The 16,857-nt window shown below is 40.7% G+C and overlaps 1 protein-coding gene across 1 annotated transcript in view; it reads left to right on the forward strand.

The window, feature by feature from the left end:
* LOC140242688 (uncharacterized) overlaps positions 1–16,857 on the forward strand; it is an 86,685-nt gene that overhangs the window by 39,369 nt on the left and 30,459 nt on the right. The window contains exons 6-7 of the mRNA XM_072322449.1: positions 252–343; positions 8,417–8,521. Of these exons, the coding sequence (XP_072178550.1) occupies positions 252–343; positions 8,417–8,521 (197 nt within the window). The remainder of the gene's footprint in view (positions 1–251; positions 344–8,416; positions 8,522–16,857) is intronic.

Raw genomic sequence — 16,857 nt, forward strand, 5'->3', positions numbered from 1 at the left:
CCCTATCTTCTCTGACTGTGCCATAGCGACTATGCCATAGCCCTTCAAGAAAGAAGTTTGTTTTGTTTTGGAATTTTTTTTCTTTCATTATCTATAGGTGAATGACATGATAGGCCCAGTTTTGTCATCATACTTCCTTACACCATGTAGACTTGAATTGTGCATCATCTTCTAACCCCATTTTTGTGAGCTGCACCCAAGTTAAGAGCGCCTTTTTTTTTGTCCTTCTCGCCTTCCGTTCTCCCAACTAGGTGTCGTACCTGTCCAGTCTGACTCATCTTCAGCAGCTGTCGGTCATGAACAACCCCTGCGTCCTGATGGCCACACCTTGTTCGTCCAGTGCGTATCCTTTTTGGCAGAATCGTCTTGAGCCGCGGCGTTGGCATCTGCGGTGATAATTGGTGTCGCAGACAGTCGACCCTTTGGCCGCAGCAAAGACTCTAGCGAGGCTACAATGTACCTTTCGTCTATAAATTGCATGCTTCCTCGTCAATCAGTGTCGTTGTAAGGAAATCTGAAAATGAGAGATATGCCAAAAACACAAAATGTTTCTATTTTGACACCTGGAGAAAATTTATTCAAAGAAATAAGTTTTAGATTATCTATATTGTCTTCAGTGAAAATGCATGAGCCGTCTGTTATTGCCATCCTGGAAACTTTATAGATGATGATCTAAAGCAACCAAACCTGGCTTTCCTCGCCCACAAGCATGTCCTGCAGATAAAGTTTGTTGCTATAGTGACTGATGTGCAAACAGGAACTCAACACCCCCATCCCCAGCTGAGGTTTGATTGTGCTGGGCTATAAACTGCCAGTAGTGCCCACTCATTCCCCCCCCCCCTTCCCCCAATTTGTGTACTCCGTAAATATCGCAGTTTTCATATCAATGTCTTAATTTCCTTCAACTCCAGAATCTCCAACAAGTGGGTTACATGTTCACTGAATCATGCTCCCAGTCCGTTCATTTTGTTTGTTTGTTTGTTTGTTTTTCTGGGATTTCTGCCAAGAAACGTCACCATCTAAATGTCATTTAAATCTTGGGTTAGAAAAAATAAAGAACAACAAAGCAGCATGAATTCAGCTGGCTTAAACTGCCCTTCTAAGTCTATACAGAATGACTTGTTGAAATGTGAAATTTACAGTTTGCAGGGAATGACCGTGAAAAAAAAAAATAATTGCAATGACATGGAAAGACTAGAAAGAGTGCAAACAATGCTTAGCACCTTCACATGAAGTGATAGGTCACTTTCAGTTTAAATCATTAAACATATTTTGCATTGATAGAATCCACCCCCTCGACGTGCAATGATTTGGCAACGTGAGAAGGCCTCGTCATGAGGCATCTTGACTTTACTTTTTCAAGTATCACGCAACTTTTGAAACCAAATTTGCAATGTCTGCGCATACCATTACAAAGCCACGCCCCTTTTTGTAACTGCTTGGGGGAGGGGGCAAAATCTGCCTCCCCATGGATTTAGCATGGATTTAGCATGGCCAAAAAAACCCGGCCTGATTAGAGTTAAAGAGCAATGTTGAATTGCAAATATTAAAGATTCACATTGATGACAAATCGTCTGTACCATTTACGTTAGATTTTGTTTTTTGTTTTGTTTTGTTTCACTGATAAAGTTCTCACAAGAGTAACAATCCAGTATTTAGGGGACTACGGGAGTTACTCAAAAGTGAGGTAGCAAAGTATTGGAAAAGAGGCCAAGTTACAATTATCTGACAATTCTTGGTTATCTTCTTCGTAAGGATGATGGTTAACCCAGATATTAAATGGAGAGGGGAAAAAACCCATTCTACGAGCAGGGATTGATCTGAGTTTATTCAAAGGTGAGAATGAGGGGCAGGTAAAACATGTTCCAAAGTTTCACTGCCAAAGACAGCAAAGGAGCAAGGGGGATTTCCAAGAGCACTTGACGCAAATTGATCGTGGCGTTCTTGGCTCTGTGCGAGGCTCTATTTTTAGCCCGAGCGTGCGCACCTTGGCATCTTGATTTCTTCCTTCGGTGGATAATGGCTTGGCAGGGGGGCGGGGGAAATTATTCTGCAAAGCGATTTTTCATTGAGGGGCCAAGTGCATTGCAGACACAATGGCTTGTGCTTGATTAGTTGACATTTTATGCAGACTGCAGTTGGCTCACACTTTTATGGCAGTGCGATGTTTCATTTTTTTTCTTTTCTTTGTTTAACTCCGTAATCAAAGGGCCATAAATGGGTTTAATTGATGTTCCTGGTTCACGTCTGATCGGCATTGCCATAACATTCGCCCCAATTGTGGCTGGATATTGTACAACATGTATGTGCAAAGGCATGCGTATCAAGTCTGCAACTCTCGCACATCAAAACCTCTTTAATACAGTGTAAACCAAGATAGTGAAAACAGCAGATTATGCTCCTGCAATGATGGGAATGATGACAGTTTCCGTTCAAAGTATTATCCTACAGTCATCTCCTTCCACACATACACCAGTGACATATGGGAAAAGTTCTTTTGAGAATATCTTTTTTAGAACTACATGTATTGGTCTTCACAATATATGAACATCTGGGCCCTGTTTCGTAAAGCTGTTTGTAAAGTTACGCATGACTTTACAAACGACTTAAAGATAATAAAAAGTTTTGATACCTCAAAAGTTTCCCTGAATTTCCTTGTCTTGGTTTGTGTTTCACGTTAAAGTACGTTGTGTGTGTGTGAGAATTACTCGCCCCAAAGTGCTCTCATGTCTTAGTAATCATGCAATAATGGTTTCGTACCAGAGCCGCCGCTGTACAGCGTCGATAAATATTGTACGAAACCACTGACTGCGACCAGCAGTGTGCAGCCCATTGTACGCATAGCTACAGTAACTGCGACCAGCAGCCCCATACGCATAGCGTAATGGGGCTTCGCATTGTAACTTTCAGGATCATGACAGAATTAGTATCGCGGGTAAATGCCAATTTAAAATCCCAAAATTTCTTCGAGTTGAAGACTTACCAATTAAGGTGAAGTATTGAAAACAGGCTTCGAACAACGTTTGGTTCTGCCAATAGTCCCTTTCTTTTCGAATTGATGACTGAATGTGACTCGGTCGAGAGGACCTTGGGAGAGCTACATACACCATGGACCGATGCATACACTGACTACTACGGCCAGCACATGCGCACACAAACATCTTATTCGTTGATATGGGATTTGAAATTTGTGCGCATGTGATGTGTTCGCATGCACTGGCTGTAGTATTCAGTGTACATGGTGTATGTAGCTCTCCCAAGGTCCTCTCGGCCGAGTCACATTCAGTCATCTATTCGAACAGAAAGGGACTATAGGCAGAACCAAACGTTGCCCGAAGCCTGTTTTCAATACTTCACCTTAATTGATAAGTCTTCAAATTGAAGAATTTTTGGGATTTTAAGTTAACATTTATAATAATAATGATACTAAATCTGTCATGATCCTGAATGCTACAATGCGAAGCCCGATTATGCTATGCGTATGGGACTGCTGGTCGCTATGCGTATGGGGCTGCTGGTCGCAGTTAATTGCATGATTACTAAGACATGAGAGCACTTTGGGGCGAGTAAGTCTCACAGTGTTAGTTATATGAAAGGTACTTTAACCTGAAACACAAACTAAGACAAGGAAATTTTTGAGGTACCAAAACTTTTTATTATCTTTAACTATGGCAATCCAAGTGGGTTTCCTAATCATTGTTAATTTTAACAGCTAAAGTTGAAATTTGCTGATGATAATGATTATTCTTACATATTATCACACATTTTTATTTGAAAGTGTATTTTTGCCCCAATGTATATTGACATACAGTCATACTATGTAAAAACATGAGAAAAAAAAAAATGGGCCGACATATTGGCACTTCATATTCCAGTCGTTCGTAAAGTCATGCGAAACCTTACAAACAGCTTTATGAAACAGGGCCCTGGTTTGTTCTGACATTAAGATTGAAAGTTCAGCGCTGTTGCTATCTTTCTCATGCACATTAATTTAGTTCATAGTGCGACAGACATACAGACCGAAATGTGTCAGCACTTTAAGGTCACAAGGTACCTTTTAAAATTGTGCATCGCTGTAGTGAAAATGATTGACATTAAAAGTCATTATGGGGGTGTAGTGCACACATAGCAGATGGGGATCACCATGCACTCTGGCTGGCTTTAGCTTCAAGGCAATTCTGTTAAGCCCGGAAAATCCGCTTAGCCTTGCACTGCTAGCCATGAAATAAACATTTAAGGCACATTTTATGTGGTTTTCGCTGAGCTTCGTTTGCTCTTTCATATAATATCGTGTGTGTGAATATGTGACTCACAATCCAATCCCAATTCATGCGCTTGTAGGATTGCGACACTGTGCTGTTAAAGCTGAGATGGAGAGAAAAGGTCATTCCCTGTTGAGGGTAGATATTTGCTGTAGGTGCAAATGCCGGGAGTACTGACACATGTTAACTAATCAGTGTACACATCATGCGTAGCAAACACACACTGATACACACAGGAGCACTAAAACTAATGAAATATAATTAGTCCTGTCATATATTTTGGCACTATATCACAATTACTATTATCTGAATCCATTGCGTTTAAGTATTCATTTCATGAAAAGCTGACTAAGACTCGAAGTCACTTGATGTGACATGTACTGTAGCCATTGTAATAACACACACTCATTCACACAGGAACACTATACAAACACTAATGAATATGTACGTATTAGTCCTGTCACGTTATTTGGCATGATATCACAATATGTAGATTAAATTATCTCATTACATTGTTTTTAGTATTCATTTCATGAAAAGCTAACCCAGACTCGAAGTCGTGTGACGTGCAGTGTACAGCCATTATAATAGCAGTAGAAAAAGCTGTCATCGGAATGTAATCAGTCCGTGATTTCAATCAGAACGTTTCCTTGAGACTCCAGAAAGAAAACATAGGCCCTGGATTGTGAGGCAGAAGGAATGCTGAATGAGCACAAATCTTAATGATGGGGGAACTTAACAAGAATTTTCAGTCATATTCCAAGTTGCAAATGAGGGCTTGGAGGGCTGTTGACTTGACATGCATTTTGTTTCATACTGACGTCATAACTAGTACAGTGGGCTAGATGTTCTGCAGATATCAAGGGAAATTTCTCTTGCCGCGATATTGTGCCGTGCCAACGAAAAGGGAAGAGGAGAAAAAGTCATCTGCACTTGATTCTCCACTGGGAAGCGCTCGTCGAAACATTGGGTGCCAGGGCGGAAACCTTGGGCAAAAGTTTTCTGGCAGGATGTGGCGTAACCATGGAAACAATGGCAGCCCCCAACACCTGCAAAATGTAATACGACAAACTTGTGGAAATGCAACCCACGGGTAATCGGCCTTTTGTGCGGCTGCGGGCAGACCTCTTGGGAAATATGGAGCAAGCCGCACGTCACGTGAATGGATGCGTTCACACTATTTTTAGAGCTTGAACGTAATCCTCTTGTGCTTCATTTGCAGTTACACGTTCGACTCATTCAGCGGCATGCCAAGTTTGAATTATTTTCACAATGGTGCGTGTATCAGTCATTGATAGACAGTGAAGGACACAGTGACAAAGGTTTCAAGCTTTTAGCTGTTCCTAAAGACATTGAGACTATTAAAGCATGTACTGCATATTATGTGCATACAGTGTATCGTGCAAAGCCGCATTGTGTTCTCCACAAATGTATCACATGCCAGATCATTGTGATCCAGTAGATTTATTCTGTGTGGCAGACAGAGGTTCCACAGGTGTGGCAGAGCTAAGCATTTTTGTTGTTAGAGTCACTTTCAAAGTGGGTATCTTCATGGTGCTGAAATAGTCACACACTTTTGCACAACAAGAACCCGGTGCAAAAATAAAGCACACAATTTTCCTTCTTGCTTGTTATATAAAACACCATTTTATGTGTTGATTGCACAGAATTAAAAACATTATACATTTGTCATATACGTGACTGAGCATGAAAAATAACTTGTGCAAAAATTTCAGTTTTACACTGGTAGAGTACTGTTATTGAAATAAGATGAGGTACAACTTGCGGAGAAATAAATTGAGAGATACATGTATATTGATGCAATGCCTCTATCCTGTCACATTGATACCATCAATCAAAGTAGAGTGAAGTGTTTTCCACAGTAACTTGGTAACATAATAGGGAGAGATAGAGGGTCCAAGTGATTCCATGTGAGGACAAGATGTTAACAGTGGAGGATGATAGATCATATTAATAATCCTCAGCTGTTTCCCAAAGTCTGCACAACCTTGTGGGACAATTTGAAAAAGTTTCATCTGATGCTCATCAGTGGGGGAAAGAAGAGGAGGAGATGGGTATTGTTATCAGTAACAAATGTGTGTGGAGACTGGAAACCCAGCTTCCATACTACGGCTTGTTTCCCCCCCCCCCCCCCCCACATCCTGTCTCTTGTCAAGTTCTATAACTCCATTAAAGTGTAAGGAGAGACTATCTCCTGTAATGTCCAGCCCTCACACATGTCTTCCTGGCATTTGGGGGAGGGGGAGTAGTCTTGTTTCAAGATGCTCGCGAAGCAACTTTTTGTAAAACCAGAAATTTTCTTGTGCTTGACACTTTGGTGAATTTTGCAAGGAGCCAATGTTGGGGGAAAGTAAGATTCATGCGAAAGTGTTTGTCTCCACAATGCGTTGAATGCCATTGGCGATTCGCAAAAGTTAACATGCTGCAAAAAGGCCTTTCAGTTCCAATTAACGAAAAGTTTCATGCTGCGAATGTTTCTGGTTTTACGATACTCATATTGAGGTGAAGCGGAAAGTGAGATTAAAAGCTCCAGATTTACAGTCTCCTTTCAAACAAGGGGCAGGAATGTTAGCTTTTTGTCATAGCACTTTTAACCCGTTGAAGATGGACTGATTTTGTAATAACACGCATTTCCCATTCACAGGAGCCCACGAATACTCAGGACTAGTCTTCATCGGGTTAAAGTTGATGAAAGTTTGTCTCTTTTATCGATGCTGTGTCTTGCCCACCCTTTCATTCATTAATTTGTTGTCAAACCAGCGAGATGAGACTCAAATTTCCATACAAATCCACACATACCCATACTAACTCTTGTTCACACTTGTGCCATGCCAGCTTTTACATGTCATGTGTAAAACAACTTATTTCTGACATCACCACTACACACTAGATTGCAATGCTTTATGTCCTTACAACTATCAGTGATAGTTGTTGTTGTCATTTTTTATTCTCTGATGAATTTTACTCAATTATACTGCTATTTTGAACAATCTAGACATTTGAGCATTTGATTACATTGTGTGTTTAAGTCATTCATCATATGTTTGGTTGTTTTGTTTATGGCAGTATCAGCATTTTTTGCTCTTAATTCTCATTTCCTTGCTAGCTTCTTTCTGGTCCTTTCCCCTATTTGAATCTAGACGTCTTTCCATCGCCTTCACTCTGTCTCTGTCTATCTGTCTGTCTGTCTGTCTGTCTGTCTCTCTGTTTCCCCTCAATTTCCGGACAGGGATTCTTCTGGCCTTTCTTTTTGTGTACAGCCCCTCATCTCTCCTCACTTCTGCACTTCTTCCTAAGGTTCAGACTCTTTCTCGACAGTTGTGCTTCAGTTGAACCTCTTAACCCGTTGAGGATGGGCTGATTTTGCTTCAACACGCATTTCCCACAGACACTTGCCCGAGTATACTCGGGACTTGCCCTCAATGGGTTAAGAGTGGATGTCAATTGTACATCATCAGACATGCCATCCAGCCAGAAACATCAATTACAAATGCAGCAGGCCAGATTGAGGCCTGGCCTAGAAAACTTAAAATGGATTAAACAATGAGGGACTATTAAAAAGAAACTCCTAAGGCCTTATGCCCAGTTCCATACAAAAGAAACTTTAGCATGGACCTTTTGACTACCTACCATCTGTTTTATGAATTCCCAGATGCTCTGTGCAGAATTGCTTAGTGTCTGAAGTAAAGAGTGCATTGTATGACATCTTAAGAAATATACTTTGTTTGTTTGCTTTTTACTTAACTATTGTGGCTATTTCTACATGAAATATGTGAATTGCAGCATGGGCTTCTGCATTTCTTGTCTTGTACCACAATAGTTGTGATCATAACAGTGTATTATTTAGAAGGGGCATGAAGTCATATCACTGACACTACATCATTCCCACATAATAACAAGGATTTCTCATCATCACATGATTTCCTTAATCTCCTTCTGCTGCTTTTCTTGTGAGATGCTAAAAATGACAATATTTGTTTAACTGGATTCCAAGGAGGCAGGATATTTTGTATTAAAAGGCATGCGTTTATGAAATAATTGTGAACTTCTACATCTTTGATACCAGTAGGAATTAATCTCTCAATAAGTTCTGAGTAACTGTTCACCTCTTCACTGTTTTTGCCTTGACCGAGAAACATTTCGCCCTTCAATAGCGGCTTTGACTACAGGCCGTATGTCGTCAACTGGTCCCCTGCCCTGCACATTTTGGATGGCTATGCTGTCACACACAAGGAGAGGTAAGTAATGCTTTAAAACATACTTTGTGTATCATCCATAAACATTTGCATGGGCACATGCCTTCTTAACTATGTGATATGTACAAAATGTACAGTAACTGTGCAGAGCTGGTAAACGTGTATGTGTTTAGAATTTTTATCTCCGCCAAGGAGTTGTAGTTTTGCCAGCATTAGTCGGTTTGTCTTTCTGTTTGCAAAATAACTCAGAAAGTTGTGAATGAATTTGGTTGAAGTTAAAAGGAAAAGTCGATAATGACTCCAGGAACAGATGATTAAATCTTAGTAGTGATTTGGATCACTGTCTGGATTGGGGATTTTTTTTTTTTTTAAAGGATACTTATCATTGGCAAATGAGGCCAACAAATGAGGGAATTCAAGCTGCGCATATCTGAAGTGCGCTTGAGGTATAGCACTCAGAGAGGTATAAAGGGAGAGAAATTACATGTAGACAGGATTTTTTTTTTGGGGGGGGGGATGGGGCCATTTTCCGCATACATGTGTGTGTATATAGGTGGAATGAGCTGCTTGGTGGAGGTCTGTGCTCTGTGAGTGCCTTTCAAGATTAGTAGAATGTTTTTTCTTCTAAGAAAACGAGAAAAATAAGTTTTTAATGATTTTTTTCTGAGATATGATTTTACATGTGTAACATGTGCAATGTTCCTTTTTTTTTTTTTATACAAAAATAGGATTTTGCCTTCAGAATTTGTTTTTGCTGTACCATTTTTTTTTTTTAAAGTATACTTTTTATTTTGCAAAAGTTAGTAGCCAGGGACCATTGTAGACTTGATGTGCACCCAGCTTTTTGAAATGCGAGCCTTTAATAGGGATGCCAAACAAGGATTGATGACTAGTGAACCGAGTAACCATTCTTTGTCTCTTTTTTGGAAAAGTACTTTTCAGAGGTTGTGACCTGTGTGTGTATCAGTGAGACCGGGCAGGCCTATGTGTGGTTTATAATGATTAGGAGTCTTTTATTGAAACAGGAACTCTTATGAAATTTTAGGAAGCAAAGTTGGCACACCTATACTGTCTTTCCCCAAATCCAAGATGTGATGAGTGACTCAAAACTCCTGTTTTCTTTGTTGTTGATGACAAATTGATATTATGCATGGGTGGAAGTGGAGGTTGCACGGGTCAACCACAAATTCAGATCGTGAGAACAGAATGGTGATTTCCATCTCTGACTGAGTATAGGTCGATGTCTGCGAGGACGTTGGCACCCAAGTGCCATCTTGTGGGCAATTCTAGGTTGACCGTCACTGCAGTAGGCAGTGCAGAGGATGTTGTGTGCTTTTGATGCAATGTAGGAAGCAATTAGGCTGAGGATGAGATCGTGTAGGAGGAGGCTAGGAGCCGTGTCACGAACCGTAGCTGATGGGTTAGGTGTGCCTGTGGTTTGCCTTGTGGTTGGCTAGGTGGTACCAATCGGCGCAGTGACGAGTGTGCCGCAAAACGTCTATGTGTAATCAGCTAGGCACTACTACATGCCTGGTGGTATTATTTCTATGGTGATGAGGTCATGTATAGGCTATTCACCTATCTACCCTCTACCGTCTCTATTCTGTCTTGTGTTATCTAAATCCTGCCCTCTTCTCCCCCCCCCCCCCCCCCATCTTCTGTAGTGGTTAGTTTTGTTGTCTCACCTTAATGCGATATCACATGCCAAGAGGGCAGAGGATGGAATTGTAGGCTTTATTTAAGTGTGTTGAAAGTAGCTCTGTGGTCAGAGGAAGTCGTAGTCTGAATCCTGCTTACACTTAATTACTGGCAGTATTTTATTATCATTTTCTTCACACTTTTTGTCCCATTTCAAACTACAATGTATCTACCATGCCATTCACTTTCTACCATTCATTTTCTACCATTCATTGTTTTCTGTGTGCTTGTTAATGTTTATTATTTGTCCATTTGTTTTGGAAAGCACTATTCCTTGAATATGTGCAAACCACATTCATGTCCTGTGTCAACTCTCATGATGTTTGTTTTGTTTTTGTATGTTTTTTCTCATTGCTGTGTTTGTCCCTCTGTTTCTCTCTGTCATACATTTGCCCCCAGCTGATCCAGTAATATCCTGTTCTTTTAAATCACTTTCACGATTTTTCTTATTGTCTGTCCCTGTTTTGTGGAACAAACTTTCCAACGACAAGTAGAAAGTTGGGGGTAAGCTTGTTGACAGGTGATGTGTTCTTTACAGAAACCTTCATGACATTCAGCTGAACATTTGTAATGATTCTGTTATGTTTTGTATGTTAGCCCAGGTGGACTCATATTGAAAGATAGTCTTTATTGTCTACAAAGTTTGATTGTTGATATTTTAATTCATAGGCATACAGTATTTTCTGTGGCACAGGCTGTGCATGTGCAAGTTTTTGGAGTAATTAGGACGTAGCCAGCAGTTGTGATGTGAGTAAGATTTGTGCCGTAATCTTCAGCTGTATTCTCCCACTGAAACTGACGGGTAGTGATGGTATCGGCCAGCAATATGGCTTTAATATCAGGGGAAGACAATGCAACAGTCGAGAGTGGATCTCTCTTAGGCCGTCACTCGCCGGGTGCCGCACGGTCTGTTGTTGTTTGCGGTCAATCGAGGAAGTGATTAAAAGCGTGCGGCTGTGAAGCAGGCAGAGCTTGGGGGGGGGGGGGGGGGTGGGACATAAGGGACCCTGTAGGCCAGTGGTATGCCTCATCGTGGATCCAAACAGCACACACTTGAACAGGCCCAGGCAGTTGTACTGTACATGTACATTGTGCTGTGAAGAAAAAAAAAATGATAATAATTCAGCAACATGTGCCAGACACAGACTGGGAGACACAGGCAGTAATGCACAACAGACACACACACACACACACACACACACGCACACACACACGCACACACACACACACACACACACACAACACGCATGTCAGCACTGTTATTCTACCCAGATGTGCATGAAAGATACAGGCTGTGGGGACGAATATCAGCTGCACTGCCCACAGGAGATTAGGTATGTGGGACCAAGCCCTTCCTCTGCCCACAATGCGATTTGTGCAGCATTGGATTAATATCTCCAATACTGATGATTAAAAATAGGCAAGGCACTTCCTCTTATGTCCATATGATACTTCTATTACGATATGTCATAGTTACATTTCTAGCTTAATTACTAGCTAAGACATGTGGAATGGATGTGGTGCTTTAAAAGAGAAAGAAACCCAAATGTTTAATGTGCATTGAGTGAATGAAAGAATTTTGTAGAACACCTCAGTGAAAGTTTGACAAAAAAGTTCAAAAGTGATATATTCATTTTTCATGTTTTTCTGTTTTTATCCTTTTTTCAGGGGGGGGGGGGAGTTCAAATTTGTATGCATAGATCAGATTAGAACCCATATGTACAGTATTCACTGGTACATTGTCTAATGCAAGAAAATAAATGTGACACCCTGCATTTTGTCAATGAAAACAAAGGGTGCTAGCAGTGGGGGTAGGGATGAGTTTTATATTTGTGTGTATTTTTTTTTTTCTCGTTAAATCACAACTGATTTCAGTTGCGCTAAAAGTAGAGAAGTGTATTTGTAACAAAGTGTGCGTACCATGGGAACATTCTACAGTGCTTATAAATCACCAGGTGTACATGCCATTTCAGGGCTTGTGCCGGCCTTTTACAGTAATGACTAGCACCATTACATCTATTTCAAATGTTTTTCTTCCTTAAATTTTTGTCTGTAAGGGAACACTTACCGTTTAAGATTCCCAGAACTAGCCAGGAATTATGTATACACATTAGCTAGGGATGTTCCCCCCCCCCCCTCTGCACTTGATAGTGATAATGATAATAATATGATCTTCTTTATCCAGGGTCGCTAGCCTCAGCAGTGTTGCCACTGCTGTACCTGAGGGCCCTGCCATTATTATTACCCTCGCATTGCCAGGTACCCATCTATACACCTGGGTTGAGAGGGACATGGTGGGTAAAAAACATCTTGTCCAAGGACATGGGCTCTCGACTGGATTCAAACTCAGGACCTTGGATTGAAAATAAAAAATCTTTAATATCCACTCCGCCAGAGTGCCCCCTTCTTTAAATGGTACTTTAAAGGATGGTGAACGAGACATTAAAATCAAGAAAATCATACAAAAGAAGGTGCCAAAGCAGAGGGAAATGTCTGTTAAAACAGATTTTTTATGTGACTTTTTAAAATATATTCTTACCACTGAAAAATCGCGAGTTAAAACTGACTGATTTACTTCACCGATTTTCGCTCCAGAACGGCCGTCTTTTCGGGGCCCTAAAATATGACGTCATGACATGGACGAACGTACCCTTTACGATCGAGTGTGCAGCACTAGCTAGCTCTACATCGAGTCCGCCATTCATAAAGCATGCACGTAGTTCTTTGTGAGCGGATGCAATACAATACTGTACCTTGCCTGTCTTTAGTCGCATCTGCTTTATCGGCAGAAACAGCAGGGTAAAATGTACCATTATCTAAAACAAGAAGAAGAGATGAATGAATAAATAAATAAATGAATAAATAAATAAGTAATAGCCATAATAATACTAATAATATAGTCTGAAGCAACGTCAGTGGCGAACCGCCGAGTCCCCGCCGGAGAGCTAGTTTGGTGTGTATGGTAGCCCCACTACATATCCGACCGGGATCGACCGCGTATAATTCTTGCACTGAACACTTAGTACGCACTTCGTCTGCGCGCAAAACACATAAAAATGGATCGGCTTTGAATGTAGATGAGGATGGTGTGGGAAAACGCGATAATTCACTGTTCATTAATGGTTTTAATCAAGGACAAAATTTCGAATGAATACTTTCACCGAATCGTAATGACAGCACAATGTAATGTCTATGGAAGTTCCTAAAAAGCTTCGTTGACGTTTTCTACAATACGGTGTTCAATACGGGCTTCAATACAACTCGGTTTGCGTCAATGCAAAAAACAGCGGTCGATCCTGATAACGCGATTTACCGCGGGGAGCTGAAACGAGGCCACGCTAGTTCGTCGGCGACATTTTTGCGCTGAAACTTCGAATCGAAAAGGGAACAACGGCATTTGATAGAGCTGGATTTTCTCAATCACGTAGGTCAAGTTTTTAACGTGAATTTCATGAGTGTTAAATATTCTTATCAAGCAAATAAACATTAGGCGGTCGATGAGTAGTAGGTCCAACCCAACATAGGCTACTCCACAACGTAGATCCTTACGTTAGCTAGGTCAGAGTTCTTGTTCTACCGTAACGTTAGGCTCTACTACTGTACTAACTAGGCCTATTAAACGGTTACTATAAGCCGTTTAAGAGTAGAGACTGAGGCGCGAAAGCGCAAGTAGAAAATTAAAAAGGTATACTTCATGGTAATTCGAAGGAAGATGGGTTCAATAAGTGAAATTATAACTCACTTTTGCTTGATAGAGTAAACAAGACACGTACAGATACCTCGGTGCACTCAGGCCATCGCCCGCGGCGGCGTGATACAGAGCGTAGCTTAGGTGCAAAGTTAGCTAGCGGTAGCGTATCACATCAGCGAGCGCAGGGCTGATTCGTCCATGTCATGACGTCATAATTTTGGTCACCAAAATTTAGCCCTCAGATCGGGTTCAGGTGGTCTAAAAAGGGCCTCAAAACACCATCTCTCAATCGTTCTAAAGACATTTTCACCTTCTGAAAGTTAACTATTCATATTCCTAGAGACTTAAGCTTTGCAGAAATATATAAATCACTTTGTTTATGAATACCGACATTTTTTTCTTGTTCACAATACTTTAAATGCTTAGTATCTTAACACGCAACAGGAAATACGAATTCCATATCCCCATTTTTGCTCTAATATGCCACAAAGAGGGTAATTGGAAGTAGAGTTCTTCTTCTACAGCAGTAAGCCGTCAAATTTTTTTGCCTGTGCTGCTCAGCGTGCGGGAACCCAGTTGTGTCAGCAGCTGTATCACGATTATTTCCAATTTGATACGAAACCATCAATGTACGTATCCTTGGACCCTTTCCTGCACACTTGGGCACATCATATCTCTCTCGATCCAGCACTTAATTAGGGCGATTACCTGTTGGCCGGGACGGTAAATTGCCTCTTCCCCCTCTTCTCAGCATTCTACAATGTACCATAAGCAGAAGGGTCATGTTTGATGGCTGTTTACATATGCAGTAAGACAGCAGTAGTTTGGAGGGTAGATATGCAAAGTATTCTATACATATCTTGAAGCGTGTTTTTTTTTTTTTTTTTTTCCCGATACTTTGTCAGTCTTTGCAGGAATTCCATTCATCAGTCTTAAACTCCAAGATTTGATAGCTGCCGAAATTGGGCTTTCAAGATGTACTGTAGCAACTGTTGTGTGTGTGTGTGTGTTTTCATATTTGTCTCCTGATTAAGCAGTAATTAGAAGAACAAGCTGTGATGTTTTCAGAAGTTTTCGGTATGTCTATAGTATGCATCTCAAGTGATAAGAAATAGGATAATCTGTGCTTTCCTTACAGTTCAATACAAGCTTACTGCACTGTAGCAACTGTTGTGTGTGTGTGTGTGTGTGTTTTCATATTTGTCTCCTGATTCAGCAGTAATTACAAGAACAAGCTGTGATGTTTTCAGAAGTTTTCGGTATGTCTATGGTACGCATCTCAAGTGATAAGAAATATGGTAATCTGTGCTTTCCTTACAGTTAAATACAAGCTTGCAGATGTTGTAGGGAGGAAAAGTGCAAATTTTAGCAACAAGAAATTCCTTTTTGTGTCTTTTAAGTTGTCAAGTAGATGGTAACTTCAGTGATTGTATAATCTGTCCCTCTACAAAAGCATTGTACCTGCATTTATAATGTTTGTTCTTTTTAATTTTATTGCTAGGAGACACCTCTCCAGTATGCACTGTATATAATATGCACAATTTTTTTTATTTTTTATTTTTTTTTTTTGAGGGGGTCTTCTTTCCCTATTCACATGGGTTTGAGTGCATTGATATCATTGTGTTTTGAGTATGGGTGTTAGTGTGTGTTGGGGGGGGGGGGGGTAGTGGTAAGAGCAGCTGCTGATCTGGGACAGAGTAAGACATTTTCAAAAACTCTACCAAAGAGTTGCTGCTTCATTCTGATGTAACAACCGGTGTATGGTGTATAGTGCTTGCATGGGGGAAAGGCTATTTATATACTCACACTACAAGGCACTCTTGCCATAACAGTTAAGTCTCACTGACCAGAATGGAGTCGCACAGCATTTTACGATGCTAACCCCAGATGATTACCGGTATGGGGCGAATAGGAAAGCGTCGGGTGTGTTATTTTGGGAATGCAATAACGCTCCGCGATGAGGCGTTTATGAAGGTCAGATGATAACCTCGATTTAGCCTCTTCCTGGGTGAGAAACATGCAACTTCAATGGTGCAAGCCGCGATAGGGAAGCAAGAGGGAGCCTACGCATATTTTTTCTCACCTGATGGGTTTATGAGGACGCTGTCACTACCTCACTTCCCAAACCAGCTCCTGGTGGGCCTCAACCTTTAATGGTGCTTGGGGGTATGAACTCTTTATGTCATCCATCCTTCCTGGCCTGTCTCTCAGAAAGTTTGTTTGTCATCTTTTAAAGGGATGGTATCGTTTTAGTCGAGACCTGGCTTCAGGTTTCTGACTGTTTTGGGTGTGACTGAGATGATGAGAAATGTTTTATGAAATATGAAATAGCTAACTCCAAGAGGAAGTCAATGTTTATTTGATGAAAACTGGTTTTGAAATGGCTGAGAAATCCAAAACAGAGCAATCCCAATAAAAGGTGGGGCCCACATTTTATTTAGGATTGCGATTTGTTTTTACTTTGTTTTTGGATATCTCAGCCATTTCAAAACCGATTTTCATCAAATAAACTTTGAAGTCCTGTTAGAATGGAATGCTCTGTAACATTTCATAAATGGTTTCTTAGTGTCTCCCAAAAAGTTAAAAGCTCAATCTTCATCTCCACCAATACTATACCATCCCTTTGATTGGCACCTCATATTAAAAAAAAAACCCCGAAAACAGTGTATAGCAGGAACCTGCTATATGTAGATATATGTAGATCTTAATCATATTCTGGCCTATGTAAACTGAAAAGAAGTGAATGGAAGTAGACTATGTTTTGTTGAAATCACCAGAAGCAGCTAAATAGGTATGTGGATGAATGTATTGAGTGTGATTTCATACTGTCAAAAGCAAGATATATCCATGGCATGAAGCTTTCGTGAATTGGAGCCGACGACCTTTTTTGCGGCATGAAATTTTCGAGAATTGCCACTGGCATCCAAAGCTTATGGTACAGACAAGAACTTTGATGTGCATTCTAATTCCGTGAATCTTGGCTCTTGCA

This window comes from Diadema setosum, chromosome 19 (genome assembly GCF_964275005.1).
Source record: "Diadema setosum chromosome 19, eeDiaSeto1, whole genome shotgun sequence".
Taxonomy (NCBI): domain Eukaryota; kingdom Metazoa; phylum Echinodermata; class Echinoidea; order Diadematoida; family Diadematidae; genus Diadema; species Diadema setosum.